The sequence below is a fragment of the Vicia villosa genome, linkage group LG6, assembly GCF_029867415.1.
Source record: "Vicia villosa cultivar HV-30 ecotype Madison, WI linkage group LG6, Vvil1.0, whole genome shotgun sequence".
NCBI classification, from domain to species: domain Eukaryota; kingdom Viridiplantae; phylum Streptophyta; class Magnoliopsida; order Fabales; family Fabaceae; genus Vicia; species Vicia villosa.
Window position 1 is genome coordinate 113681792 of NC_081185.1, and position 23963 is coordinate 113705754.

General features: G+C 33.7%; 2 protein-coding genes across 2 annotated transcripts; both read left to right on the forward strand.

The window, feature by feature from the left end:
* The first annotated feature begins 2398 nt into the window (after positions 1–2398).
* LOC131612123 (F-box/kelch-repeat protein At3g23880-like) lies at positions 2399–8529 on the forward strand. Its single transcript, XM_058883944.1, has 2 exons — positions 2399–2555; positions 7394–8529. The coding sequence occupies exons 1-2, from the start codon at positions 2399–2401 to the stop codon at positions 8527–8529; spliced, it is 1293 nt and encodes a 430-aa protein (XP_058739927.1).
* A 10298-nt stretch (positions 8530–18827) lies between these two features.
* Positions 18828–20991, forward strand: LOC131612124 (F-box/kelch-repeat protein At3g23880-like). The gene is made up of 2 exons (XM_058883946.1): positions 18828–20197; positions 20626–20991. Exon 1 carries the CDS (start codon positions 18864–18866, stop codon positions 20193–20195), a length of 1332 nt encoding a protein of 443 aa, XP_058739929.1. The 5' UTR covers positions 18828–18863; the 3' UTR covers positions 20196–20197; positions 20626–20991.
* Positions 20992–23963: the final 2972 nt, after the last annotated feature.

Genomic DNA, 23963 nt, shown 5'->3' on the forward strand with positions numbered 1-23963 from the left:
TGGATACATCTACGGAACTTTCTGTGACAGAGATTGTGTGGTCCATATTCTTCAAATGCTTCTATAAATTTGGGGTGTCTAGGTTTGCATTACACACAAGCACAAACCCTAAACACAAACACAAAAATGTCTCGCATTAGGCCAGATGGATGTCACCGCATACGGGATGGGCATGTCATTCTCTCTCCCGTCAAACCACCCGTGCCGGTGAAGTTTTGGAATATCCATTCATTCGACCAACTCAAGAGGACTATCATGTCTTTTTTAGAGGAGGAGTATAAACCCGGAGAAAAAATCAAAAGGATCCAGAGGCTTAGAAAGTACCTTGTTTGCGACCGGAAAAACGGAATGTTGGTGGGTTGAAGTGAAATGGGACATGGATTGCATTCAAATGATGCATGGATTAGATGACATTGTTTTAACCGTTGTAATTTCTTAAATCTATTAGTTCTCTTAATTTTCTGTTTGAAATTTCGTTGTAATATCGATTAATCAATGAATCAAAGCAATGTCTTTTATGTGTAGAAATGCTTCTGCTCTGGTTTTCTGGGTACTGAGTTTATTCCGTAGATGCATATACGAAAGACTTCCGTAGGTGTATCTACGGAACACAACAACGTTAAACAAAAAATAGGTGCTTTCGGAGATGCATCTACGGAAGCACGGGGAAAAATGGTCAATTCGGTGGTGCGTAAGAGGGGTATAAATAAGGGTGGCAAAACGGATCCGGCCCGCAAAAAAAATCCGTTTTACCCGCACTTTTTCTTTTTTAATAGAATTTTGCTTTACTTGTTTGATATATTAATAATTATAGTCAAATAATTTTAAAATAGGCTAAATTACCTTCAGGGTCCTTTAAGTTATTTAATTGTAACAAATCAGTCCTTTATGTATTTTTCATTCCATGTGAGTCCTTTATGTTAATTAACGTATGCACCGTTGACCTATTTCTATTTTATTTTGTTCTATTAATTTTATCTTAACTTCTAAAATTCATATTTAATCCGTTGTTTGTCCAAAAATTATGAAAAAATTTCTAAAAATATTTCTTCTCATTTTACATTTCGTGTAATTTTATGAGAATTTTATTTTCTGTTTTACTATTTTTCTTCAATTTTTTTCTTTTGCGTGCATTTTAATTAGTTTAAAAATACTTTTATGTACTAAAAAATTCTGAAAATTTTATTATATGATCCAATGATATTCTTTGACCTATGTTACATGACATATCACTATCATTAATGTTACTTCGGTTTTTTCGAAAGGATTTTGAGAAAAAGATCAACGGCGCAAACGTTAGTTAACATAAAGGACTAACATGTAGCGAAAAAGGACTAACTTGTTACAATTAAAACATAAAGGACTAACTTGTTATAATTAAATAACTTAAAAGACTCAGGAGGTAATTTAGCCTTTAAAATATAATTGCAAACTTTTATAAAATTATTAATATGTAAAACATTTCGTGAAAAAGTAACTAAAAGCATTTTAAAATACAATTGCCTAATATTATAAATATGTGATTAATAAAAATTGTATCATATTTCATAATTTTTTTTCCCTTTTCAAATTCAAAATATAAAGACAAAAATTTTAAAATCTATTTTAGTTTTTAGCTTTTAAAACTTAAAAATAAAATATCGGTTTTAAAGGTAATTTATAAAATTAAAAATAAACATTTCTTTTTATTATTTTAAACTTTAAAAACTAAAAAAAAAAAATTATAACTAAATCATATAAGTGTAAGTCGTATATCTAATCCTATGTAGAAAATGGAAAAAAATTAAAAAGAAAATGATAAAAAAATAAAATTTGAATAATTTTATAGACAAATTCTTTAAAAAGTTATTTATTTATAATACAATATTTTTAATCGTTTTGATCAGAGTTTTTTTAAGGACAAAACTTAGGTACAATTCTTTAGGTGTGGTTCTTACTATTTTCAAATGAAAACATGACAAGTGTATAATTTCCTTTCACACGTATGCAAATTTCTCTTATTTTCACTCACTAAATCATATTCACGTATATTTGTCATATTTTCATTGAAAAATAGTAAGAACCACACCTTAAAAAATTATACCTAAGTTTTTTCCTTTTTTAACTTTATTATACTTTTGCATTTTTGGCAAAATAATAGTTAAAGTAAAATATCTTAAAATATACTGTAATTGCAAACTTTAATAAAATATTATTGCCTTTAGTCTATTTGTAAGAAATTAAATTATTTTTGAATATATTAAATAATTAATATATCTAAATAATATATAATTCATATACGTTATCTATTCAACTTATAAATAGGATGACCCTGAGAAATATTTAAAACATTTCATAAAAAAATTAAAAGCATCTTCAAAATAAAAACCCTTGCAGAATCCGTATAGAATATACAATCATGTCTGTGTTTCCGTTGTTCTTCCCAAATGATCTCATTCTGGAGGTGTTATCCCTTCTTAATGTGAAAGCTATTCTGCGATTCAGATGCGTTAGCAAATTTTGGGATATTCTCATTTCCAATCCATCCTTTGTGAATTTGCATCTCAAAAGTTCTGCAAAACTGTTAGTAGTTGATTAGTTGATAGTTGATAAAAGATAGTTTTAGAGAGTTGTTTAGAAAGAAGGCTATTTCATTGATTTCTTGGATGATTGTTTACAATGTAGCAATTGCCTATTTATAGGCTTCAAGTCACCAACCTCTCAATGGTGGTGAATGTTTCTACATTACATTAGTTCTTTCTAGAGTTTTCATGATATGTTATTATCATGATAAATCTAGATTCTTCTATATTTGCCATACACTTATATATCTAGATTGTTCTACCATATTCATACAATTTATAGTTCTAGGATGTTCTATATTATCATACATATTATATTTAAGAATACTCTAGAAATTTGTAGCAACTTCAATACTCCTCCTTGATACAAATTTCTTTGACTCCTAGCATAGCTCGTAGATCTTAAAATCTTGGTCTCGGCAACGCTTTCGTGAATATGTCTGCAATTTGATCTTCTGTCCTGCAGTAGTCAAGTCTGATCTCTTTAGTTGCTTCAGCTTCTCTGATAAAGTGATACTTGATTGCTATGTGTTTTGTTCTGCTGTGATGCACTGGATTTTTCGCCATTGCAATTGCTGATTTGTTGTCACAGTTGATCTTAGTAGGCTCATCTTGTTTTTCTCCAATGTCTTCAAGTATCCTGCGAAGCCATATAGCTTGACTCGTTGCTTCAGCAGCTGCCACATACTCTACTTCTGCTGTTGATTGTGCAACTGTAGCTTGCTTCTTTGATGCCCAAGAAAACATTCCTGATCCTAGAGAGAAAGCATAGCCAGAAGTGCTCTTCATGTCATCTACCGAACCTGCCCAATCACTGTCGGTGTAGCCAAGTAATCCTGAGTTGGTTTCGGCAGTGTACCATATACCGAACTCTTTTGTTCCTTGAAGATACCTCAAAATTCTTTTTCCTGCTCCAAAGTGTATTTGACTTGGGCTTTGCATGAATCTTGATAGAAGACTTGTAGCATACATTATATCTGGTCGTGTAGCTGTTAAATATAGAAGACTTCCAATTAGACTTCTGTATTTAGATGCATCAGCTTGTGGTGCTCCATCATTCTTCTGTAGTTTCTCATTTGTTATGAGTGGAGTAGCGACAGGTTTGCAACCGTACATCTTGAATTTCTTAAGTAAGCCTTCTGTGTATTTCATTTGCGAGATGAATATCCCTTCATTTCTCTGACTTACCTCTATACCGAGGAAGTAACTCATCAAACCAAGGTCGGTCATCTCAAAGGTCTTCATCATGTCTTCTTTGAACTCCATCATCATCTTAGTATTGTTTCCCGTGTAGATAAAGTCATCTACATATAGAGAGAGTAAGAGAGTGTACTGACCTTGAGACTTGATGTAAAGTGTAGGCTCACTCTTGCTCCTCCTGAATCCTCGATCCATGAAATATTGATCGATTCTGCTATACCATGCTCGAGGTGCTTGCTTCAAACTGTAGAGTGCTTTTCTTAGTCTTAACACTTTGCTTTCTTCACCTTCAGATATGAATCCTCGTGGCTGCTCCATATAGATCTCTTCTTCAAGTACGCCATTAAGGAAGGCCCATTTGACATCTAGTTGATGGATACTCCATCCTTTTTGTGCCGCAAGAGCTATTAGAGTTCTTATGGTATCAAGACGAGCTACTGGTGCAAATGTCTCATTGTAGTCAATCCCAGGTTGTTGTGAGTAACCCTTAGCTACTAGCCTCGCCTTGTGTTTCTGTATGGTGCCATCAGGGTTGAGCTTTGTCTTATAGACCCACTTAACCCCAATGATATCTTTTCCATGGGAACGATTTACTAACTCCCATGTGTTGTTTTTCTCGATCATCTTTATCTCTTCTTCCATTGCCTTGACCCATACTTCCTGCTTTGACGCTTCTTCAAAACTTCCAGGTTCAAGTATGGCCATGTTACAGGTTTCATATATGTCCACCAAGGATCTTACTCGTCTTGAAGTAGACTCTGGTGATGATAGTTCTTGTTCTTGTTGTTGTGGCGGAGGCGAAAGAGATTCACCTGATTCTTCTTCCTCAGGTTCTTCATCCTCAGGTTCTTCTTGAGGTAGTTGAGCTGGTATAAGGATATTCTTCTCCACTTTTTCTTCATCCCAATTCCAAGAAGCATTCTCATCAACTTCAACATCTCGACTGATGATGAGTTTTTTAGTTTGCAAGTTGTAGATACGGTATCCCTTAGAGATTGTGCTATACCCCAGGAAGATACCTCGTATAGTCTTGTCTTCAAGCTTATGCCTCTTCACGTCTGGAATATGAATGTAGCATATAGATCCAAATACCCTTAGGTGCTTTGCTGATGGCTTCTTCCCGCTCCAGGCTTCAATTGGAGTCTTATCTTGTACTGCCTTAGTTGGACATCTATTGAGTATGTAAACAGCAGTGTAGACCGCTTCAGCCCAGAATGTGTTAGGCATTCCCTTCTCCTTGAGCATCGATCTAGCCATCTCCATAATTGTGCGATTCTTTCTCTCGGACACACCATTTTGTTGAGGTGAATATGCGACTGTAAGTTGTCGCTCTATGCCTTCATCCGCACAAAATCTGTCAAACTCGCGAGAGGTATACTCTTTGCCGCGGTCACTTCTTAGTACTTTTATCCGTTTTCCACTTTGATTTTCCGCAAGGGCCTTGAACTTTTTGAATACTCCAAAGACTTCTGATTTTTCTTTTAGGAAATAGACCCATGTCATTCTAGAGAAGTCGTCAATGAAGAGTATAAAGTACCTGTTGTTCTCATGTGATGGCGTCCTCATCGGTCCACATACGTCGGTATGTATCAGCTCCAACAGGTCTTTCGCTCTCCATGCTCCAGTTGTTGAAAATGGAAATCTGTGTTGCTTACCAAGGAGACACCCTTCGCACACTTCATTGTTTTCCTTTATGCTTGGAAGATCTCTCATCATGTTCTTCTCATGTAACTGCTTCAAGGCATGTGTGTTGAAGTGGCCAAATCTTCGATGCCAGAGCCATGAATCATCAACTTGTACTTTCATGGCAATGTTAGTTGCATATTTTAAATTTAGCGGGAAGCTTCTATTGTTCTTATTCATCTTCACTTGGGCAATCTCGGTCCTTTTATTTTTGTTGTCTAATATTTTACATACACCTCCTTCAAAGTGAAGTGTATAGCCTCTCTCCATCATTTGACCAATGCTTAGAAGATTTTCTTTTAGGCTGGGAACTAGTAAGACATCATGGATGAGTCGCGTACCTTTATCAGTCTCCACCATGACAGTGCCTTTTCCTTTTGATTCAACCACACTACCATTTCCCAGTCGGACTTTCACTTTGACAGATTCGTCAATGCTTTTGAAAATAGTCTCATCCTTGGCCATGTGATTGCTACATCCACTATCCAAGTACCAGCTTCCTCCTTTTTCTTTCATTGAGTCTTGAGTGGCATAGAACATACATTGTTCTTGATCATGCTCCTCTGCAATATTAGCTTGATGCCTATCTTTGTTGCGACAATTTTTCTCTATGTGTCCGAACTTCTTGCAATGGTTGCATTGTGGCATATTACGGTACCAACAATTTTTCTCTGCGTGGCCTGGTCTTTTGCATATATTGCACGAAGTATTTTTATCTGGCTTGTTCTTAAAGAAATTTCTATAAGCTTCTCTTCTTCTAGAAGTCTCTCCATAACTCTTCTTTCCTTCATCTTCTTTATTTTGGGGCCGAAATTTGAGCTTTGATTGGAAGGCATTTTCAAGTGTATCTTCTTTATGCCTATTCAATCTTTGCTCATATGCTTCAAGAGAGCCCACCAGTTCTGTCACTGATAGAGTGGACAAATCTTTGGTTTCCTCAATCGTTGTCACGATTGGGTCAAACTTTGGGGGCATAGTAATTAGAATTTTCTCAACAATTTTCTTGTCAAGAATATCATCCCCAAAAGCTCTCATTTGATTAACTATTTCTTTGACTTTAGAATAGTAATCTTTAACTGTCTCAAAATCCTTCATCTTCAATAGTTCAAAATCTCTTCTTAGAGATTGAAGTTTGACAGCACGTACCTTATCACTTCCTTGAAACTCCTCCTTCAATGTGTTCCACGCATCTTTGGCAGTCTTAGCTCCCATAATTCTTGGAAAAATTGCATCAGTCACGGCTTGTTGCAAGGTGAACAACGCCTTTGAATTTTTCTGTCTATTTTTCTTCAACCCCTTTTCTTGAGTTGCATTAAGAGTTGAAGTACCCGCGGGAACAGTGAAGCCTTCTTCTACTATGTCCCATAAATCTTGAGATGAAAAATATGTTTCCATTTTAACACGCCAGAAATCATAATTTTCACCATTGAAAATAGGGACAGAAATAGATGATGATTGAGTGGTGTTATCCATAGCTTAGAAATTGTTTTTGAAGTGGGTTAATATTACAAAGGAAATTTTTGAAGTAGTTGGGAGGATTTTAGAATGTTAGGTAGGTAATATAACTACGCCCAATGTATGACCGAACGTAGCTCTGATGCCACTTTTAGTAGTTGATAGTTGATAAAAGATAGTTTTAGAGAGTTGTTTAGAAAGAAGGCTATTTCATTGATTTCTTGGATGATTGTTTACAATGTAGCAATTGCCTATTTATAGGCTTCAAGTCACCAACCTCTCAATGGTGGTGAATGTTTCTACATTACATTAGTTCTTTCTAGAGTTTTCATGATATGTTATTATCATGATAAATCTAGATTCTTCTATATTTGCCATACACTTATATATCTAGATTGTTCTACCATATTCATACAATTTATAGTTCTAGGATGTTCTATATTATCATACATATTATATTTAAGAATACTCTAGAAATTTGTAGCAACTTCAATAAAAACGAAATCCTCACTTCTTACTCCTTGCCTCTCATACCAAAAAATTCCCAACTAAGACATTATATGGCAGTGATGAATTTGAGCATGATTATGTTGTCTTTCCATATTCCATAAGCCGTTTAGTTGAGAATCCTTCTTTCACCATTACGACCGACTCTGACTACATCGTGCAACACAAAGAATGCTCGGATATAGTTGGTTCCTGCAATGGTTTGATCTGTTTGAGTTGTGAATACTACAACTATGAGTATTATGAGTACTGGCTCCGATTATGGAACCCGGCCACCAGGACAACATCTCCGAAATTCGGATTGTTCCGCTTATATAGCAATACTCCTGGTTGCCCTACATCTAAAGGTTGTTACAGATTCAGCTTTGGCTGTGATAATTCTAGTGGCACTTATAAGGTAATGGCATCCTGTTACTTTCGTCATCAACAGAGAAGCAATGTGAAAATTTTAAGTTTGGGTGATAATGTTTGGAGGGATTTTGAAAGTTTCCCGGTTGAACCTATAGATGCGGATTATGCTTGTGGAACGGATTATGATGATGTGTATTTCAAAAGCACTATCACCTGGTTGGGTATTCGAAATAAACTTTGTACACGTGCATATAACTTTACCGATATTAAGGATTTTACAGTTAAGCATTTTGTTATTGTTTCGCTTGATTTGCGGACAGAGACATATAATCAGTATTTATTGCCTCCTGATTTTGATCAAGTTCCACATAGAGCTCCAATTATTGGTGTGTTGGGAGACTGCCTTTGTTTTTCATATTGTTACAAGGAAACTGATTTTATTATATGGCAGATGAAGGAATTTGGGATTCAAGATTTTTGGACTCAATTTCTTAAAATTAGTTATCATAGTCTTCAAATTCATTATGACTATAGTGACGAAAATGCAAAGTATCATTTTTATTTTGTTCCCTTGTTTTTTTCTGAAGACGGTGATACACTGATACTTCATTGCAGTCGGGAGGGATCCCAAGATATCATTTATAACCAGAGAAACAACACAGTAAAGCAAACAAAAATAACTGCAACAAAAACAATTACAGATGATAGAATTGGTGACCCTTGCTGTTGCTCGGTCAAAGGCTATTTTGAGAGCTTAGTTTCAGTTTTTTGAGTGTAAGTTCCTCTTTCATGGTTTACATGTTGATATTTAATGTTAAGTTGTCTTTGTTGTTTTCGTAATTATAGATGGCATGAACCTTCTTTTTTTCGCTTGATTGTATTTTTTAAATGACTATCTTATACATCCATTTATTATTAACAAACAAAATGTTAACTTTCATATCTAGGTCAGAATTGCAGAATAAAAAGGAACAACATGTAAGACAATGTCGGAATAATTCAGAGGAACATGGTTTGTATTAGTTAGAATTTCAAAAAGAAATTTGTCAAGTACTTTGGGACATAATATTTTGATGTACTTTGTGATAAACCACAAATTTGTATAAGAATATGTTTAATTGGATTGGGAAATACATTATCGTGTGTTCTAAAGGTTTATATAATGCCAACATTCATTTGTTGTATATTCAGTTGTGTATGTTTGAATTGGTTGGAAGAGACTAGGTTCTCTAATTCCTAGTGATAACGTTGGTTTCTATCAATTAGTTTTTCTATTTCAGCAACAATTTATCTTTTTTATTTTCTTATAACCAACTATGTAGGAATGATTCAGATCACTGCATTTCTAGTTAAAGTTATCAAAATGACAAGTTTACTTCTCCATTTAATTGGGAAACAAAACCTAAAATGCCCTGTATAAATAATCTAGCTGCAAGATTTGACCTCTTTTGACTTGCAGTGCAACAAGTGTTTTTTCTACCTGTTGTCAAAAATAATTTATCCTATTACTTTCCATTCAGAGTTGAAATGACTTGGTGCCCTGTTAATCAGAAAATAATCCTTGTATTTATCGTAAATAATTTACTTTCATAGGATAGCAAATTAGTCATTACGAGTTGTAATTAGGGATGTCAACGGAGCAGAGATTGTTCGGAGGATGCTTCTCCGCTCACTGTCCCGCCCCCAAATTTATTCTCCATCCCTATCCCCAATCCCCGCCACGGAGGAATATTTTCCCCATCCCCATCCCCACAGATCCCCACGGATATCAACGAAGATTGAATCTTAAGAAAAATTTTACACTTTTTGATCAAAATTATGACATTAGTATTTTGTTATTTTTTTTCCGTTTTTTTAAAACGCATATATTTGCATTTTATTTTATAAAAAATCAAAATACATCTTGCATCAATAATAAATAAAAAAAGCAAAAGAACTTGATGTTGCTAATATTTTTTTATGTAAAAATAAATAAATAGTAACATAACTTCTTGCTACCGTGCTTCCATAATTTACTACCACAATACCGATGTCGTCTGACGCAAGTAGTTGATTATGTGTGACAAATCTTTAACTTTTAATGACTATTCATTTTCTAATATATTAATATTTTTGATGTAAAATTATATAATATATATAATATATAAAGTATAAAAATTAAAATATATTGTCGGAGTCGGGGAATTCACGGGACGGGGATACTTTTCCAATCCCCGCCCCAAAGCAGTGTTTTAAAAACCGGACCGGACATCAAACCGGTGAGGGTACTGGGTCATTGGTTTATTGGTCGAACCACTGGGTCACTGGTCGAACCGCATGACTAAACCGGGTTAAATCGGATAACTCGGTTGAATAGACCGGTCGTTATAACAAAATTATATAGGTATAAAATCTGTCGAACCGGGTGATTCAGTCCCTACAAAATATAACTAGTACTTATATTTTTTGAAAATATCATATTATAAAAAATTTCACAAGTTCATAATTTAAATTCAAATTTTATACATAGGTATCACACACAATCAAATAGTACATAATTATAAAATATAAACAAAAGTTTAATCGCAACATAATTTAATTGAATAATTTATAACAAAATAATTTCATTGTCTACTAAATTTAATTTCAATAAAAGAAAAATTGTTTCAATGTTGGGATCTCCTTCTTCAATATCAAAATCATCTCTAACAAAATCAACCGCATCTACAATCATTTTTTATTTTTTTATTTTTTTATTCTTTTTATTTTTTTTATTTTTTTAAATTTTTAAAATTAAATTTTTTAATTAAAATAGTCAAAATGACATTGTTTTAATTTTTTAAAATAAAAAAAATAAAAAAATGCATTTAAACCACCGGTTCACAAAAACCGCCGGTTTTCTCGGTTTTAGCGGTTTACACCGGTTTTGACCGGTTCACACCGGTTCAATGACATTCCCGATCCAGCTATTGAACCTGACCGGTTACCTGGCCGGTTCCCGGTTCGACCGGTCCGGTCCGGTTTTTAAAACATTGCCCCAAAGTGTTATCGGGAAACTTTTCCCTCCATCTCCATCCCCACAGGAAAAAAAATCCCCAACTTCGGATCTCCCTGCACAAATATTCCCCACAGAGATCCCATTAACAAATGCAATTGACATCTCTAGTTGTAATTAGTCATTATGAATTGTAATTACCAACACTATTATATATAGTATCTAATACAATAAGGCATGAAGCCAATTTTCCTGACATGGTATCAGAAGGTTCGATCAAACCTAACCCGTGAAAATTGTGTTATCTTGGCCTTGTTTAGCAACACCCCATGGGTTCACTCTCGGAATTGTTTCTTCTGTTTCTGCACGTTGTAGTTTTGTAATTATTTTTCGAAACCTTGATTGTAGTTGTCGTAGCTGTTTGCGGTTTTGTGCAGTCTCTTGATTTTATCTCAGTGATTCTTGATTTAAAGAATTGAGATCGTGATTCTTGGCGGTATTCTAGGTTGTTGATCATTTGGGCTTCCGAATACTGAGTTTTGTTACCGTCTCTTGATTTCGTCTTCGTTTTCGTTTCCTGATTCAGTGTTGTCTTTTGATCGTGATTTTGTCTTTGATTGATTGTTCGTGCTGCTTGGTAATCGTGATTTGGTGTTTGCAATTTGCCACTCAATTTCCAATTCGGTGCTTTTGTGTGTGGCGGTACTATGCGTTTGCGGTAACTTCATTCTTAGTCTTGGTTAATATTATAAGCACTTGCACAGTTTAAATAATAATAGTATATCAAGCAGTGTGTTATGCAATGTGTTAGTGTGTTGCACGTGAAGGATACTTTATCTAATATAGTGATGAAACTATATTATAAAGTTTTAGAGTTTCAACCATGAGTATAGAAAATGAGAAAAGCCCTTTTTGTGTTAGTTTTATCGGTAAAAAAATTTCAGCTTGGGAATTTCAATTCAGAATGTATGTCAAAGGGAAGGGACTATGGAGTTATTTGGACGATATTTCTAAGGCACCATTAGAGACAACCGATTTAGATGCATGAAAAATCAAAGATGCTCAAATTATCACTTGGATTCTTGGTACTATTGATCCTCGGATGATTAATAATTTACGATCTTTTTCCACTGCTCAAGAAATGTGGAACTATTTAAAGCGTATTTACAATCAGGACAACGCGGCCAAATGTTTCCATTCGGAGCTAGAGATGGCCAATTAATTACGAACATGGTAATCTGTCAGTTCAAGAATATTATTCTGGTTTTTTGAATTTGTGGACCAAACACTCTGCGATTATACATGCTGATATTCCCAAAAGTTCTCTTGCGGATGCCCAGGAGGTTAACAACACTAGTAGGCGAGATCAATTTCTTATGAAACTTCGTCCAGAATTTGAAGTTGTTAGAGGTGCCTTGCTGAACAGGAATCCTGTTCCTTCTTTAGATACATGTGTTGGTGAACTTCTCAGAGAGGAACAATGTCTTGCTACTCAAGAAACCATGTCTTCTGAAGCTATTTTTTTTAGCCTACGATGGTTGCATTTGCTGCTCAGTGTAGAGGTAAAGGTCGTGATATGAGACAGGTTTAATGTTTCTCTTGCAAACAATTTGGCCACATTTCCCGGAGTTGCAATAAAAATTTCTGCAATTATTGCAAGAAGCAAGGTCATATTATATCTGATTGTCCCACACGTCCTCCACGAGCAACACAATGTTCGGTGCAGGCATTTCATGCAACTACAAATTCTACAAATGGTCCTTCCATTACCAATGCATCTAATGGTGCAACTCTACAGCCTGAAATGATTCACCAAATGGTACTTTCCTCTCTCTCAGCTCTGGGAATTCAGGGTAAGTCTTCAAATGTTTCTTGCCTATGGTTTCTTGATTCTGGTGCATCCAATCACATGACAGGCTCTTCTGAGTACTTGCATAATTTACATTCTTACCATGGTAATCAGAAAATTCAAATTGCTGATGGTAATGCTCTCTCTATCAGTAATGTTGGTGACCTCAACTCTAATTTTCGGGAGGTGTTTGTATCACTTGGACTTGCTTCCAATTTGTTATCTTTGGGTCAATTGGTTGATAACAATTGTAACATAAATTTTTCATGTGATGGTTGTCTTGTGCAGGAACAGGTGTCGGGGAAGGTGATCGCGAAGGGGCCTAAAGTGGGAAGATTCTTTCCACTCCAGTTTAATAATTTTCATTTATCTTTTGCTTATAATAACGTTTTGAATTCTTACGAGGATTGGCACAGAAAATTGGGTCATCCAAACTCTAATGTTTTGTCTCATTTATTTAAAAATGATTTGTTGGGAAATAAGAACGTTGTTTCTAATGCCTCTCTTTCATGTTCTGTTTGCAAATTGGCTAGAAGTAAAACACTTCCTTTTCCGTCTGGTGCTTATCGAGCTTCCTCTTGTTTTGAAATAATTCATACTGATGTATGGGGTATGTCTCCTATAGTTTCTCATGCTCGCTATAAATATTTTGTCACATTTATTGATGATTATAGTCGTTTTACTTAGATATATTTTCTTTGGTCTAAATCTGAAGTGTTTTCTATGTTTAAGAAATTTCTGACATATGTTGAAACTCAATTTCATGGAAGTGTTAAAAAAATTTGCTCTGACTCTGGTGGTGAGTACATGTCTCGTGAGTTTCAAGAATTTCTTCAACAAAAAGGCATTTTATCTCAACGATCTTGTCCCAATTCCCCCCAATAAAATGGGTTGACAAAACGCAAGAATCGTCATTTGCTTGATGTGACACGCACTTTAATTCTTCAAGCTTCTGTACCACCCCGATTTTGGGTGGAGGCTCTTTCCACATCTGTCTTCTTGATCAATCGTCTTCCTTCTACGGTTATTGATCTCGATTCTCCTTTTTTTGTCTTTTTAAAATTCAACCTAATTATAACGATTTACATACTTTTGAGTGTGTGTGTTTTGTTCACTCACCACCATTTGAAAGGCATAAACTTGGAGCACAGTCTATTCAATGTGCATTTATGGGGTATAGTCACTCTCATAAGGGATTTGTGTGTTATGATGTCTCTAACCATCGTTTTCGCATATCTAGGAATGTGACATTTTTTGATAATCAGTTTATGTTTCCTTGTGTTTCTCCTTCCATTAATGATATTGTTACTCTTCCTAAGTTTTCTATTATGCCTCAATCTATAGAACGTTATAAACCAGGTCATGTATATGTCAAAAAACACAGACAACAGGTTCCCACGCCCCTTCCTAATGCTGAACCGCCATCTGATCCTGTACCGGTTGAACCAAGACGATCTGGTAGAATATATATCGTGCACCAGATAGATATTCACCAGGCAGGTATGATTCCTCACATACTTCTCTGACTGCCACACTCTCCAGCATATTTATTCCTACTTGTTACTCATAGGCTGTTAAAGATGTTCGATGGATAAAAGCAATGAATGAAGAGCTTCAAGCTCTTCAAGAGAATTTCACATGGGATATTGTCTCTTGTCCTCATGATGTCAAACCTATAGGTTGCAAATGGTGTAATATATGAAATTGAATTTTGATGGGTCCCTCAACCGTTACAAGGCTCGTTTGGTTGCTTTAGGAAACAAACAGGAATATGAAATTGATTATGATGAGACATTTGCACCAGTTGCCAAAATGAAAATTGTTTGCACGGTCATCTCTATAGTTGCTTCTAGTGGGTGGTCTCTTCATCAAAGGGATGTGAATAATACTTTTCTTCATGGTGACCTGATAGAAGATATTTATATGACTTCACCTCAAGGATTATTCTCTTCATCTAAAGGAGTGTGCAAGCTCAAACGCTTCTTATATGGTTTACAACAGGCACCTAGAGCATGGTACGAGAAATTCCGCTCTACTCTACTTGGATTCTCCTTTACTCAGAGTCAGTATGATTCCTCTTTATTTATTCGTAGTACATCTGCAGGTATTGTTCTGCTTCTTTATGTTGATGATATGTTCATTACTGGTTCTGATCATGCTTCCATTCAGCGCCTTAAGCAACAATTGTAGGCCTCATTCCACATGAAAGATCTGGGTAATCTACATTACTTTTTAGGTCTCGAGGTTCATTCTACATCTAAGGGCATCTTTCTCCATCCACACAAGTATGCTACGAATTTGATTTCTATGGCCGGTCTCCAATCGGCTAATCCGGTAGATACTCCTCTTGAGGTTAATGTTAAATATCATCGTGATGATGGTGATCTTTTGCCTAATCCATTATTGTATCGACAACTTGCGGGTAGCCTTAACTACTTGATTATTACTCGTCCTGACATATCTTTTGCTATTCAACAAGTAAGTCAATTCATGCATTCTCCTTGCTATCTTCACTTGGTTGCGGTTCGTCGTATAATTCGCTACTTAAAGGGAACTTCTCATCGCAGATTATTCTTTTCTAGTTGGAATCTCTCTTAAGTTGAGTGCTTATAGTGATGCTGATTGGGCAGGGTGTCTTGATACTCGTCGCTCTGTCACTGGTTGGTGCATGTTTCTTGGTTCTTCCTTGATCTCTTGGAAAAGTAAGAAGCAAGCGAGAGTTTCTAAATCTTTTACTGAATCAAAGTATCGTGCCATGTCTGTTGCTTGTTCAGAAATACTTTGTCTTCGTGGTCTTTTGGCTGAACTTGGATTTCTCCAAACAGAGCCAACTTCACTTTCTGCTGACAATGCAAGTGTCATACAAATTGTTGCAAATCCTATTTTTTATGAATGCACCAAACATATAGAAGTTGATTGTCATTCCATACGTGACGCCTACGATGATCGAATGATATCACTTAATCACGTCAATACTCGGTTGTAGGTTGCAGATATTCTTACCAAGGTTGTTCCACGTCCACGACATCAGTTTCTTGTTAGCAAATTGATGCTCCTTGACCAGCCGCATCAATTTGAGGGGAGATGTTAATCAGGAAATAATCCTTGGATTTATTGTAAATAATTTACAACAAATTAGTCATTACGAATTATAATTAGTCATTGTGAATTGTAATTACCGACACTATTATATATAGTATCCAATACAATGAGAAAGACATGATGTCAATTTTACTTACAGTGCCTTCAATTTCTTCAATTTTGGATTCTGTTGGATTGAACCTCAAAAACATATTTAAAGTCCCCATTATTTGTCAGCCTTTATAATTTTATTAGTTTGGTGAATTTGAGTCAATCAGAGATGCATATTTATTGCATAAATGGGTGTATATTCATCTATTCTCGTGTTTGGTATCCACGTTACAAATTTACATTTTACTTTTTCATCTATTTTTATTAGTATTTCTAATTCACTTATATGCTAACCGGTGTTAGAAGAAAGCTCAATAATACAAATAGGTGTGTGACAGCATATGTATAAAATTATAAATATTATCTAGTAAATAAGTATGAATTATTTGATAACTGCTATTTCATAAGCTGAATCTTGAATTTTTGGCCAGAACTAACAGCTACTATAGCCCCTCTATAACTTCATGTAAATCAAATTTTAAGTAATGCAGTTGCAGGCTACAGAGTATAAATTCAACCTCATGTAATCAGATTTGTTCCTTAAGCTTTTAAGCTTTTGTTTGCGAGTTTGGAGGGAAAGAGAGGGAAAAGTTTTGAAAAATATGAAGGATTGAGTGAAAATAATAGAAAGATTTTGGGTAGGAGAATTTTAGAGAGTTTGATTTTATTCATAACACCAAAAACTCTCTTATATGGGAAAACTCAAAAATGATATTAAATGAGAGTTTTGATGGACTTACATAAAAGTATTGAATGACTCTTTTATAAAAGTAACTCTGCCATTAAAATATTATTTCGCTTGAGAAATGACACACGTAAGCTCCCTTCCACTCAAATGCTAGAGTCTTTACCACTACAATATTCTTTCGCTTGACAAATGACACGCGTCACCTCCCCTCCACTCAAATTCTTTACCAATACACTATAGCAGTTGGTTTGTTAATATTAAGGGTGTTTGCGGTGCGGTTTGAGCGGTTTTGACACTAAAAATCATCCGAACCGCAAGAGAAAAAGATATATGGTTTGGTTTGGTTCGGTTGGCTTTTAGAAAAAAAAATCAAACCAAACCAAACCAATGCGGTTCGGTTTGTTCGGTTTTTTACAAATATTTTATTGATTCATACATACACATATAGATGACAACATAACTTTATATTTACTCATTCATATACTACCAAATAACAACAAAACTCATCATATTTGGACAACAACTTCTCATTTAATATGTATAAGTTAGATTAGACAAAAGTGAAATAATAAACATAAGAGAGGAGAGATTAGTGAAGATGAAAAAGAAAGAACATAAGAGAGAAGAGATTATAGAAGAAGATGTGCGATAAAAATGAAATTGTAAGAGAGAACATTTGCATAAAAATGAGAAGGTGAAAAAAAATAAAATATAAGATAGTAAAGATTAGAGAAGAATAGGTAAGATGTATGTGGGGAAGATGACGCGATAATTCAATGAAAGATTTGAGAAACAAAAATTGAAACCATAAGTGTAAGGATAAAAAAGTTGTTCGTAATTATAAGACTAATGTATAATAGGTTTAGGTTTGATTTGAATGTGAGTTAAGTAAAATTATACTTCATAGATGTTTGAATATTAAATTAACATTTTTATATGTTAAAATTCAATTTTGGACAAATATATAGAAATGCTTTAATGTTAAATTCTTTCGAATATGATTGTACAAGTTAAAAAAAACTACAAAATATATAAAAATAAACATATTAATTTGAAGAAAAAAAATAGTAGCAAGATCATGAATTATACTGGTTCCAATATATTGATAGGATAAAATTAATATAGAATCGGACTATATCATCACTGTCACGGTAGAGTCTCGTGCTGATAACATATTATGAAATTAACCAAAATAATATAGAGATGAAGGAGAGATGAATGAGAAAAATAAAAGAGAAAAAGTAATCTTATATAATTATCTTTAAGAAAATACCTTTACATTACAATGTGGGTCCTTATTTATAGGACATTGAAAATGTGAAAATCATAACAATTAATAAATAATAGAAAGATGAAAGATGAAAAGATAGACATTCATTTTGTATTTATTCATAATAAATTATATTTATTCAATTGATTTAGGAGACTTAAAATGTTTTTTTAAAAATATGTAGAACCTAATTTTATTTAGTTATAAAAAAGTATCTAAAATATCAATTTATTTTATTTTTAAAAAATCTTCTTTATAATATAATATTTAAATTTTTATTAAATACTACATTTTGATTAAAAAAATTTAATGAATATGTACCGACATCAAAATGAAAAACCAACAGTCTGTCAATTTATTAAGAATTTAAATAAAAACGTGCTGTAATGGAGAAGGATTCATTATTGTCATTAATAGCACAATGTAAAATTAATTTATACTCGGTGCATCACCTTTTTTTTTCTATTAAAAAATAATAATTACAGGATTTTATAAATACTTAATTACTTATAGAGATGAAGGAGAGATGAATGAGAAAAATAGAAGAGAAAAAGTAATTTTATATAATTATCTTTGAGAAAATACCTTTACATTACAATATGGTCCTTATTTGTAGGACATTGAGAATGTGTAAAATCATAACAATTAATAAAAAATAAAAAGATGAAAGATGAAAAGATGAACATTCATTTTGTATTTATTCATAATAAATTATATTTATGCAATTGATTTAGGAGATTTAAAATGTTTTTTTTTTTAAATTTGTAGAACCTAATTTTATTTAGTTATAAAAAGTATCTAAAATATCAATTTATTTTATTTTTTAAAAATCTTCTTTATAGTATAATATTTAAAATTTTAATAAATACTACTTTTTGATTAAAAAAGATTTAATGAATATGTACCGATATCAAAATGAAAAACCAACAGTCAGTCAATTAATTAAAAATTTAAATAAAAACGTAATGGAGAAGGAATCATCATGATTGTCATTAATAGTACAATGTAAAATTAATTTATACTCAGTGCATCACCCTTTTTTTTTTCAATTAAAAAATAATAATTACAGGATTTTATAAATACTTAATTACTTATATAAAATCACAAACTTCAACAATCCTAATAGAACAAGGATGACTCCATTCTCGCGGCCGTCGTTCTTACCCGACGAACTCATCGCCGAGGTGTTATCCTTTCTTGATGTGAAATCTATTATGCGATTCAAATGTGTTTGCAAGTTTTGGAACACTCTCTTTTCGGATCCCACCTTCGTGAAATTGCATCTCAAGAAGTCATTAAAACGAAATACTCACTTCTTACTGATCACAGATCATAAAACATTTATTCCAGGTGAGTTACCCTATGGCAGAGATGATGAAACTGAGTGTGAGGTTGGTGTCATTCCCTACTCCATCCGCACTTTACTCGACAATCCGTCTTTCACCATTTCTGTTGACTCACACTACCTCCTGGAAGACACAAGAGGCTCCATTACCCCTGAATTTGCTGGTTCCTGCAATGGATTGATCTGTTTGGTTTATAGTTCCATGATCATGGATTACTCTGAGTTCTCGTTACGATTATGGAATCCTGCCACCCGGACGACATCTCCTAAATTTGGATTCGTACGCTTATTTCGAAATCCTTCCGCCTTTCCTTCTGCTTTTGATGGCCATTACACTTTCACCTTTGGTTATGATAATTCTACCGACACTTATAAGGCCGTGGCCACGCGTTATCATAGACGTAATCTGAGAAACGAAGTCAAAATTTTAAGTATGGGTGATAATGTTTGGAGAGACATTCAAAGTTTTCCTATTGATCCTTTGCATTTGGGAAGTGCTTCAAAAATTACTGGTGTGTATTTCAAGAACAATATCAATTGGCTGGGTATTCAAAATAAACAATCGTATGATTTGGGAACTGAGACATATCATCTATACCATCCGCGTAATTGGCTGGACATTATTAAGGATATTACAACAGTTAAGCAATTTGTTATTGTTTCACTTGATTTGGGAACAGAGACGTATCATCTATACCAACTGCCTAATGCCTTTGATGAAGTGCCGCCAAGTAAACCAAATGTTGGTGTGTTGGGGGACTGCCTTTCTTTTTCTTATTGTTACAGGGAAACTCATTTTATTATATGGCAGATGAAGAAATTTGGGGTTCAAGATTCTTGGACTCAATTTCTTAAAATTAGTTATCACAATCTTCATATTCGTTACCACTATAGTGACGAAAATTTTAATATTGTTCCATTGTTTCTATCTGAAAACGGTGAAACACTGATACTTAATTGCAATCAGGAGGTATCCCAAGATATTCTCTATAATTGGAGAAATAACACAGTAGTGCGAACAAACATTACTGCAAGAAAAACAATTTCGGATGTTAGAACTGTCGATAATGCCTCGTGCGCGCCCCAAAACTATTTTGAAAGCTTAGTTTCAGTTTTTTGAAAGTAAGTTCCTCTTCCATTGTTTACATGTATTAGAATTTATGTTAATTTGTATATATTTTTTTTATAATTACTAATTCTGTGAATAATCTTTTTCATGATTGGTTAGATTGATTTTATTTTCAATCTGATTCCAGAACAGCATCATCATAAGTAGTAAGATATATGATGAACATTGTCACATTGAATTATTTGAATAGGAATAATTTCATGGAATGTATTGAAACTGGTAGGCCTTTCATCTCCTCAAGTCATAATTACAGAATGACTTTTTCTTAAAATTTGTTATTCAATTTTATAATTCTGGAGATGGCACTATAGGAGTGAAATTATATTCTTTGATTTAATTAAAACATTGAGAGTACTTTTCAATGAGTTACATCCATTTTTTATTAACATATAAAATGTTATCTTTGTGTGTGCAATTGCAGAATTAGGATGACCACCAAGAGCTAATATAGTGTGGGAATTAAGAGAGCTTAGAGGAACGCAGATAAGGCATTGTCGGAAGAGGAAGAATTCAGAGGAACGTGGTTTAAATTAGTTAAGATTTTTGAATGAATTTTGTCTAGGTACTTGGGGACATGATTTTTTCATGTACTTTGTTATAAACCTCTTTTTTTTACAACTATGTTGCCAACTTTCATTTGTTGGCTTTTCATCTTGGTTTGCATATTCACAAGCTTCTGTTAAAGGCTGAGGCATATCTTGAGTTTTGAATGTTTATTACTTATTTGTATTGACTTGTAGGAATTCTACATTTTTAGTTATTATACAATGTTTTGTTAGGCCTTTCATTTATCTATTTAGTTACTTTTATAGTATTAATGTTTGAATGTATGATTAATCATATCAAGTAGTTAATCATATTTTGATCATCCGAGTTTAGCCAAATCCTGAGTGGCGATTATTCTTATTCATGGTGGTTAGTTAGGAATTTTAGTGGTAATATAGGACTGCAGAGAGCTGATGCACGGCTTGGGGTTACTGTCTAAAACTAGATATTCATACACATGAGGGTGAAGAATTATTTCTTATGTTTAGTTCTCGATTCCTTAGAAATTCTCTGTGTTTTACGATTTTGATGCCACCTTTTCTTAATTTAATTACTAATTATATAATTACTTTTGCTCTTGAATTTGAAATGTGAGTTTTGTTTGTTATTGTTAATCGGAAATGAGGGTTAGGTAATGTTTTAAATATCGGCCACGGATGCTTAAAGACTTTCGCGATTTCAGTCGATACATGTGTTGCGACGCGAAATGCGGTTGGCGCGGTTTAAATTAACAACAATTTGTTCATTCCGTATCAGTCTCGGCACTTGTCGATATCATTTTGTTGTGGCCGTTTTCACGGTCGCGAAGTGGTTTTAAAACCCCGGGTAGACATCATCACTTCATTCATTGAATTAAAATATTAGGTGAATTAGAAATTATAAGGTTTTGTTAAGGTTTATGTGTATTTCCTTTTTGTGCAATGCATTCAATTATTTTCTCTTTCACATGGCTTTCTGCCATATTTTTCTTCATCCACAAATGTCAAAATCAAGTTTCAAATGTTTTCAGCATCAATGTTTCTATTTCTGTTTGGTGCAATAGAAAAATGTAATACCAGCTTTTTCCTTCATTATTTGTTTTTTTTAAGAATTTTGATAGTAGAAAATGAAGAGTGTTCTGTGTTGAGTTGTAGCATTTTACAATGTTGTACAAATTCTTTTTGAGTTTGTATAGAATTTCTTTCCTTGTTTGGAATTGTTGAAATTGTCCAATCCAAAGAGATGGAAAGAGAGACTTCTGTCATCTATTCATACACATGAGGGTGAAGAATTATTTAGGCATCATGCAGCAATGTTTTTTGCACTGCTGTTCATAGTACATTAAACTTTTTTTTTTTGTCAAAATTTGATTTGTTTCAAAGGTGCATCTACGAAATATTGAATTATGTTGAAGTTTTTCCAATTTAAAATATTTCTGTAAATAGACCTCTGGAAAAAAAATCAAATTTTGACAAAAGAAGTGCTTTATGAAGATTGTATCTCCGAAAATAAGAGACATAAATGAAATTACATCTGGTACCAAAAAGTATTAAGGAGTGAATTGAGATATTGTTTTTTATTTATTTAGAAGAATACTCAGATGATATTGTGTGTTATACTTAGTAGTTCAAGCAAGTAAAGTTAAGGTGGATAAAAGAATGACAAAATTACAAAAGAAATTAAAAAAAGCCAAATTTAAATGTATTTTCTACTCTTCTTCTCCAAATGGTGAGATGTAATATAAAGTCATTCTAATGGAAAAGTGAGACAGGATGTAAGTAGTAAAGTCACTCCATAATCTTTATATATAAAGTGACTAAATTTGTAGGTGAGACCATATTATTATAGGTGTTTGACATTAGTGTAGTTGAAGTGCATGTAGGTTATTATAGGTGTTTCACATTAGTGTAATCGAAGTATGCCCAATCATGCAGTAGTCAAAATGTTAGGATTGTTACCATGTCAAATTGAGCTTGTTTGTTTAGTCCAATTGTTTAAGTTAATTTGTTGTTTAAATTAACTTAGTAGTGTATAAATAGACTTGTTCCTTCAGGTTGTTGAGAGAGGCTAACTATTGTTATTCACTTGTAATCATTGTAACTCTAATTGAGTAAGTGAATAGTAAAATAGTTTCAACCAATCCTATTTATCTTCTTCTTCTTCTTCTTCTATCTCTTTCGTGAAATCCTAATAGAGTTTCTTATGTTTTTTCAAGAAACTTAATCTTTCTCATAGTCGTGGTTTGTTCTTGACGACACTCCATTACAATAAACTGGTGTGATGAGCGTGGAGAAGATATCGTCTACGAAGTATGAGATTGAAAAATCCACCGGTATGAATGATTTCAGGTTATGGCCCTTGCAGATGCAAGTTTTTCTTGTTCAACAGAGTTTGTTAGAAGCGTTGAAGGGTAAAGATCAAATGGATGTTGCCCTAACGGAGAAGAAGAATACGACGATGATCGATAAAGCCCCACAGTTCCATCATATTGAGCCTTGGTGATAATGTTCTCTGGCAGGTCTCAAAGGAGAAAACAACGGCGGGTGTGTGGACAAAACTTGAAGGTTTGTACATGACCAAATCTTTGGTCTATTGTCTACACCTAAAGCAAGTCTTGTATTCATTCAAGATGAGTGAGATAAAGTCTTGGCTGAGCAGTTGGATATGTTCTACAAGTTGATTCTTGATCTTGAGAACATCAATGTCAAAATCTATGATGAACATTAAGCATTGCTACTGTTGTGTGCTTTTCCCAAATCAAAGTCTGTTGTGACACCAAAGAATCTTGAATTCAATCTACGTACGACTCAAATTTTGAGTTCGGAACCTGAAAGAATCTATATGAATAGCATTCCATATGCTAGTATAGTAGATTCTTTGATGTATGCTATGGTATGTACGAGGCCAGACATAGCCTACAGAGTGAGCCTTGTAAATAGGTGTATGGTCAATCTTGGAAAGGCACAATGATAAACATTAAAGTGGATTATAAGATACATAAATGGGTCTCTGAGCAAAGTCCTTAGTTATTGTGGAGCCTATGATGATGATAGCAAAGTCAAAATTAAAGGATATTCCGACTTTGATTATGCTGGTCGTATGAATTATAGAAAATCTATTTCTGAACAAATTTTCACGATGTTTGACACAACAATCAGTTGGAAAGAAACACTTCAGATGGTGTTGCCTTATCAATCACTAAAGCGGAATAAATTATCCACACTGAAACCGTGA

What these genes read in the sequence shown, in the direction of transcription:
- LOC131612123 (XM_058883944.1), top strand. Translation starts at nt 2,399, where the DNA reads ATGTCTGTGTTTCCGTTGTTCTTCCCAAATGATCTCATTCTGGAGGTG. An exon ending in TTTGCATCTCAAAAGTTCTG is followed by an intron (nt 2,556 to 7,393) that starts CAAAACTGTTAG and finishes AGCAACTTCAAT; the next exon opens with AAAAACGAAATCCTCACTTC.
- LOC131612124 (XM_058883946.1), top strand. Translation starts at nt 18,864, where the DNA reads ATGACTCCATTCTCGCGGCCGTCGTTCTTACCCGACGAACTCATCGCC.